This window comes from Pteropus alecto, unplaced genomic scaffold (assembly GCF_000325575.1).
Source record: "Pteropus alecto unplaced genomic scaffold, ASM32557v1 scaffold23, whole genome shotgun sequence".
Taxonomy (NCBI): Eukaryota; Metazoa; Chordata; class Mammalia; order Chiroptera; family Pteropodidae; genus Pteropus; species Pteropus alecto.
Genome location: NW_006435837.1, coordinates 6568630 through 6576344, shown reverse-complemented (window position 1 = coordinate 6576344; position 7715 = coordinate 6568630). Strand labels below are relative to the sequence as shown.

Below are 7715 nucleotides of genomic sequence, written 5' to 3'. Positions count from 1 at the left end.
ATTTCCAACACAAGGTTACACTTAACTCAAGAAAGCCAAAACTTACTTATATACAATCTTCGGGGTATAGCAAATGATGACCAAGTCTTTTGAGGAGGATTAAAAGAGAATTTTCACATGGTTGAACGTATTTAAGGCTTTTGAAAAGAAACAAAATAAAAACCTAAGATATTCTAAACAAATTTCAGTTCAGATTGTAATTTTCACTGAAGAGCATTTAAGTGATTTTTGGAAAACACAATAGGCAATCACTGCTCACGGCATTAATGTAAAATAATATACAAAGCAATAGTGCTCATAAAATAATGTTCATAGCATTAATGTAAAATATACAAATGCACACAATCTCAGTTTTGGAATTCAATAAATTCATGCTCTTCAGTATAACTAGTATTTATATAACGGTCGACTAATTTCAGTATTATCAAAAACTTTTCATCTTATTTGATCTTTCTAACAGCAAACATCATCATCGCTGATTATGGAAGGGGAAAACAAAAAACAAAAAACTAAGACCTAAGTATACAGGGCCTGCCAAGTGGTTGCACTGGGACAAGAAATCTGATCTTTGGACCTTAACTTGAGATACTTTTTCATCTTCCACCACCGAGCCCTTGTCATACACAGCATGATTTTGGCCATACCCATTCTACCTGACTTCTACAGTAAGTTATTTAAAAAGGTAGGTCTCCTGCAGTCTTGGAGAAGCATCTGAATGCATTCATTTATTATCATGAAGGACATAACAGGGCACCACCTCCAACTTCAACAAAGGGCTTCCTCTCTTTCCCAGCACTACCCTATGTTTTTATCTGTTTAGAAGGCAACAGAATATTACAAGTCTCCATCCTCCCTAATGCATGCTCATCAAATAGAGTTCTAGATTTGGAGAAATTGATACAAGTGATTATGTAAGGTTCCTTGAACTAAGAAAACTAAAGATTAACGGGACTGATGTTAAAATGGTAGATAAAAACCAGACATGACTAGCTAACACGAACAAAATGCTAAATAATTCCATTACTAATAATCAGTTTGGGGTAAAATTCCTTTTAATTTCAAGATTTCTTCAATGCTACTGTTAGGCAATCTAATGCTTGCACCAACCTTGCTCCCTACCCATAGTACTGCCTCTTCACTTACAAATAAACAGCACTTAAACACTAGCCAAAGGTCCTAAATTGAATAAATTATTTGGAAATAATTGATTATCACCAGGACTGATGTATCTAAGTACCAACCAGTAATAATAATAATAAAAACCTGCAACAAAAGAGCCATCAAATTAAATGAATTTTTTATTGTAGGTGAACATCTAGTTATTCAGGATTATGAGAAGGCACCTTTCCGGAAGCTTAGGAAGGAAACGAAAGCGTAATAACAACTGGTAGTATTCACTGAGCCCTCACTGAGTGAGGTACTAAATGTTAGCCACGGCTTTTGCATATCTCACCATTTTTAATCTTCACAACACGACTTCTAGAGAGATACCATTGCTCACATTTGTAGAAGACCCAGGCTTAACTGAGCAACCTCCCCACAAATAGCAATGTGACTCCAGAGCCCAAGTTTTATATTAAAAACTATAACCAGCAACTGTATTAAATAATCTTGCACCTGGCAAAAATTAAAACATTCAAAGCAATATTTAAACTGCTTTGAAGAGGGAGAGATCAAAATTGTTATACTGATTTACTAAAAGATTACCAAGAGAACCTGAAGTACTATTTTTAGAACCAAATTATTTTTAAAAATTCAATAATGAGCTCGTTTTGTTCTTAGTACATATTTGTAAGTCTAAATCTAAAGTAAAATTAATAGACTAGTAAGAAAGGTATGTTTGGTTATTTTTAGCAGAGTGGATTAAGGCTTACTCTAATTACTGGCACTCGGAGAACATCTGAAAGTGCCTATTCTTATATTCAAAACCCATGACTTCTCCGCAGTCAGCTAAATATCAGCTGACTGTGGGTGAATGTAACTAAGCAGTTCTCAATACCCACTGGTATGTCATTAAAAATTCTTTTGTTAGTAAAGAAAATCAATACAGTACTCTTTGACAAATTCTCAAGTTAGTAAAATTTGGAGACGTGTGTATTTTTTAATTTTAAGTCTTTAATCCAGTGCCTCTTCCATAACATGCTGCACAAAATAGAAATTAAAAAAAAAAAAAGTTTTCTGTATTCACAGGATTGTCAAGAGCATTTATTTTAGAGATGAGGAAACAGGCCACATGACTTTTCCAAAGTCACAAAACTAGCTAGTTAGTGGTATAAACAAAATAAAACTCAAGACCCCAGACTTTCAATTTTTTTCAGCTACATTATTTTATCTTGGGTCCCTTCCCACGACTCCCTCCCAAGAGGGAGAATTAATATGCAAAATACTCAGGATGGAGAAAGTGGATGAGACAACCTGAGGAAGGAAGACATAAAGATTACTTGCTGATCTAAACAGGGAAAAGTGCTAGCTCAAAATTTCTCAGGAGCTAAGCAGTAATTCTTTAGGTCTTCTCTTCCAGCTGGACTAGGGAAAAATAATCACCTGTTTATATCAACAGAAAATGTCTTTAAGTACAATAGATGACCTTTTCAGTATGAAATGGGGGAGGATGCATAGAAAAACTGATTATAAATTCTAACTTTTGTATGTTATTTTTATCTCAATAAAGTTTTTTTTTTTTTTTTAATGCACCTTTTATTTATAGGAGCCTGATGCAAGTATCAGAGTCAGGTTAGATTCCCTTTATAGCCTTTTAAAGAAAAAGCGGTGGTCCAATATGGGTGGGTTGAATGCTGTGGGCGGGAACACTAACTAGTGCTTTCTTTCTTTTCGTTTAATAGGCCATTTCCTTCCGCTGCAGAAATCCTGATTTGTGGGATTGATTCCTTTGCTGGTATTTTCCTCCTCCACATGGGGGACTCCTTCCCCTATCTAGAAATAAGCTTAAGTCTCTCACTTCTTTTTTGAACCCTGTCCCCAACTCCTGTCTATGGGTGGTTATCATGCCTTCTGTCTTTCAGAGCAAAACTCCCCCCAAAAGTCTACATTTGCTATTTAAATGTCTCCACCTCTTCACACTTTACCCCATTTCTTTGAGAGTTCTGTCTCTACTATTCCACTGAAAATGTCCCGACAAAGGGCATTTTATGAAATGCTCACTATAAAATCTAGCAGATTATTTCTTCACTTTAATTGAACTTAATGCAACATTTGGCATTGGTAACGTGATGTTTGAAACTTTCTCTTCTTCTCTGACAGTACTAATCCTATACTTACCCTCTCCTCCCCCTTTGCCTGCAGCTGGAATGTTGGCGATCTAACACTTTATGCCCAATTTTCCCCTAGACTTCCATGCCTATGCCGGTCCCAAGAAAATGAGGCATCTCAAAGTCAACTTGTCTACTAGCTCAGCGCTAACCCAGTCAACAGAGAGAGAAATGTGGTTTCCCTCCACTCCTCCACTTCTTTCACTGCCGTCCCCCCACCCCCAGCAGTGACCAACTCTTAAAAAACTTACCTGGGTAACAGCTCTTTCAGCTCTTTCCACCTGCTGAGCCCACAGCAAGGTCTTCCTTCAGGAATTCATTATAGTGCCTGCAATCTCCTAACAGATCCCTCAGGTGCCAGTCACAGCCCTTCCCCCACCCATTCTCCAATTACCAGGACCTGTTAAAAAAGGCAAGTCTGCTTTTTCACCCCTGTTTAAAATCTTTGCCTCCAAGATTAAGATTCGAGTCCTAGCCAGTCACTAACTAGCATATGACCTTGGACAAGTCACTTCTCCCAAGTTCTCCAGTTTTTTGTTTTAAATAAAATTGACATTTGATCAACAGAGGCAATTTTCAAACTCAGGAACCACCTTCTAGGCAGAGGGTAGAGGTCCTGTAAGTAGGGGTACAGGATTCCAGTCTTGATTTCACAAGGGCAGCTTCACTTCCAGTTGTTTTATTTAAGGTTCTATTCTTAGGGCAAAAAGCTTTAAAAAAAAAAAATTTAAAAAAACTAGCCCGACACAGTGCCTTAAACATAGAAGGCTTTAATACATGATTGTTGAATGAATAAATGATGAGTGTAAGAACCAGGAAAAAAAGTAAAAAATAAATCATTTGAAAAGTAATGTTACATACCAATTTTACCTCAAAAAAAAAAAAAAAAAAAAAAATACAAATCACTTGACTAGGTTATTCTGACAACTCCTAGCCCTAAAATACTAGGATTTTTCTAAAAAAAACCAAATACGGGATACAAAATCACCCAAAGATTACTAAATTCATTCTACTGTAAAGAAGAGTTTATGGGATTTAAAATTTTCTCTATGTCCTATAATCTCATTACTTCTTCTGCCATCTCCCCCACAAAAAACTCCATCTATACTTGGAGTTTTATCCTCTTGATAAGCTTGTACTGTTAGTTTCCCTGCACATCCCCCAGAGAATTTTTTATGCAGAAACCCTCATATCTTAAATACAGTAAATTATTTATAAAAAGGAACAAAAATGGGGAAGAAACAAAGTAATCATTTTTCTTTTAACCGGATTAGAACAATCTTGAGAAATTTATTTTAAGGTATTAAAAGTTTCAGATACTAGTAAAGATATACAGCATTTTTAAAAAAGTTTAATGTTCAAAGCCAATCTATGAGTCACTTTGCAACATCAAAAATTTTTAAATCTATTCTTGGCAAAGTTATCTATCAGATCTGATCACACCTCCAGCACAGCAACAAGTATACTTTAATTTAATAAACATTACTAGCAAAGAGATCCTGTATATACACAATATTTTAAAACCTCTATGTGACCGAAACGGTCTATGTATCCAAAGAGTGTTTATAAGTGAGTAAGATTCTAAAAGTCAGACAAAAGGCATGTCAATTATCAGCTATTATTTTACAGATTTGGTGGGAGACGGTGGGGGAAATGCTTATTTAAACTCAGAGAATTACTCACACAATTTAAAATACTGATCCTGTTTTTTTCCCTTGCAAAGGAATGAATTATTAAATTTTTCTAAAAAGATGATTGAGCATAATCATTTATGCCTTTAATAACATAATTAGTTTTAAAATAACCTCCCTGCTTTTATCATTTTAAAAGAACAGTTATTTAAAAAATATAATTAGGTAATCAATTAAAAGAACAGTTATTTTAAAAATACAAACCTTTAACTTAAAACCTTTTTCACCTAAATATTTCTTAATCATTATTTATAAGTGTCATCTCTCAAAAGCCTGCAATTTCCATATTACCAATGATGGAACATTTGCTATTTTGCCTTTCGGAGAAATAAAAATTATACCTCTTGTAAACAATCTTCAGATCTCGCCACTCAAGAAAGCTGCACATTTTAGGTTTCCGTGCTAAAACGGTTTGAACAAGTTCTCTTGTGATCTTTTTCTTCTCTTTGTCTGATAGTGGGACATACCATTTCTGCAGTCGGAGCTTTCCCTGACGACTAAAAAGCAACATAAACTGCATCTGTTAAGATAAACAGAATCAAAATTACATGCAAGACTTTGATTCAATAAAGTTAAGATTAAGATAACATATTTTATAGAGAAGCTTTGAGAGACCCGGCTTTTAACTGACAAATGATTAGCAGCCATCAATATTTCCATGGCAGTTAAAGCAGGAGGCAATTCCTGTAGAAAAATCTTCCTACCAGATGCAAATCTCCCCACCCCACCCTGTTCCACGTAAGTTTGGAGTCTGTAGAACAAAAAGAAAAACAGGCATTAAGTTGGAGTGAAAATTTTGAGGAAAAAGAGAGATAACTTCTGCAATTTAAGAAACTATTGTATACTTGTGCTATATTCCACACTATATGCATCAAAAGAGAACTGTTGACATCAATTGGTTTAGGTACGTTTGAAGGAAACAGGAGACCTGCTATTTTTCACCCTGAGGCTGTTCTAGTTCCAGGATGAATTACTTATAACCAGACTGTCATCACTTAGAATGCCCTCTTCAGTTTATGCTTACATATTATAAGAAATAAAAGATCTAAAATATCAACCCAAAAAAGATCCCGTAAATGAACATTTTTCTAAATAAAAGCTTAATTTTTAAGTATCTCATCTCACTTTTTAAAAATTCCAACATATATATTCACACAATAAAGAAGTAGTAACGTAAAATAATGGAAGAGAATATAAACCTTTAAAAAGCCAAACTAAGAGTTATATACATTCAGAGACAGTACATGAAACACTTCAAAGTTTTTAAAAAAGCATTTACAGATGGAGTGGATGCTGAATTCTAGTGTATATGATACTTAAACTATTTTATATATATTTGGAATCTACAAATCTGTCGATTAGTCTACATGCTTAATTTTTAAGAAAAGCTTCTTGTATCTTGTAATTCAACTGGTCTTCTCAAAAGCAGACAGATAAGCACTGTTCCTATAAAAGTAATTTAAAGGTAGAATTCAGGCAGGTATCTTTTTTTTTCTTTTAACTATTGTTAAGTTCTTCTAACTGTGTTACTACATAAAAGATTCCGGCCTGATTCTTAATATTCACCACACCATCTTGAATTTGAACATGGGGTGGGAGAATTTACACAACCCATTTAAAATAAAATGAGCCCTAAATTTCGTTAAGAAATTATTGCCCCTTTTTGTATTAATCCAAACAGGCATCGGCAAGATACTTAAAATTTACGATGCGGCATTTTAACTTTATTCAAGTTAAAACTGGCTTATTACACCACACTTAAAACGCTTCACTGGCACAAAATTAACGAACAATATTGGTGATATCGAAGTGCCTCCCATACATGTCCTGTTCAGATAGCGGCATTCGAGGAGGACAGCAAGTAAAGCATCAACTGGACAACGTTTAACGGAAGCCCGTTATCAGAACTTGGAAAAGATTAGCTCCGTATTCCAGGATCTTGGTGACCAGGCGGGCTGGGGGGGGTTTGCTTTCGAAAGGAGCACGGGCTTCAATTCGAGGCTGTCTGTGCGGCAGGGTCCTGAATCCTCCACTACCAGCACTTTATAGGACGATTAAATAATTCACTCTTTAAAATAATGTGCTAACATGGGACGACAGCCGCTTGCAAGGAACAAGTATTCCTTGCCTCTGGTTAAAGACCAAGGCTCTGATTTTGCCGCAAATCACAGGGCACCTCAATTCCTCGAGATCGGTATTAAAAACAATGGGCTCGGCCGCGGAGCGGGCTCGGGGCCAGCGTTCCTCGGTCCAGCCGTCTCCGATGCCTCCCCGCCACCCCACGGGGACGCACTCCATCACTGACCGAGCCCCGGCGAGGTGACGAGAAAAAAAGAGCGGGGCAGACAATGGCATCCGCCGCCGCGCAGGGGGCGCCAAGGGTCTTCGGCCGCCGCCGCCCCCGGCTGCGGGCCCCTCTCGAAAATGCCCCGCAAAACTTGAAGGGATTCCCGAACCACAGGTGCCGCGGGGCCGCCGCGGCGTCCGAGACGGCCCCCGCAACCCGGGGTGAGGAAGCCGAGAGAAGTGAGTTGCCGGGCGCCGCGCCCCAGGGGCGGGCCGGTCGGACTCAGGGTGTCCATGGCTTCGATAGCTCATTTCGTATTAGTGTCGAATAATATTCATTGTCTGGATGTGTCACAGTTTATTCAGCCACCTACCGAAAGGCATCTGTGCTGCTTCCCAGGTTTGGCGGTTATGAGCAAAGCTACTGTAAACATCTGTGCAGGTTTTTGTGTGGACGTAAGTTTTCAGC

At 37.3% G+C, this 7715-nt stretch overlaps 1 protein-coding gene across 6 annotated transcripts in view; it reads right to left on the bottom strand.

The window, feature by feature from the left end:
- AP1S2 (adaptor related protein complex 1 subunit sigma 2) overlaps window positions 1-7284 on the bottom strand; it is a 26036-nt gene extending 18752 nt beyond the window's left edge. For 3 of the 6 annotated variants that reach the window (XR_003046217.1, XM_015589157.2, XM_025046637.1), the window contains exons 1-2: window positions 7266-7284; window positions 5302-5480 (exon numbers count right to left, since the gene is read on the bottom strand). Coding sequence is in view for 5 of the 6 variants with exons in the window: in XM_015589157.2 (XP_015444643.1) it covers window positions 5302-5480 (179 nt within the window). In the remaining variant the exon portion in view is untranslated. The remainder of the gene's footprint in view (window positions 1-5301; window positions 5481-7265) is intronic. The other 3 variants (XM_006911642.3, XM_006911644.3, XM_006911643.3) reach the window with 2 other exon arrangements.
- Window positions 7285-7715: the final 431 nt, after the last annotated feature.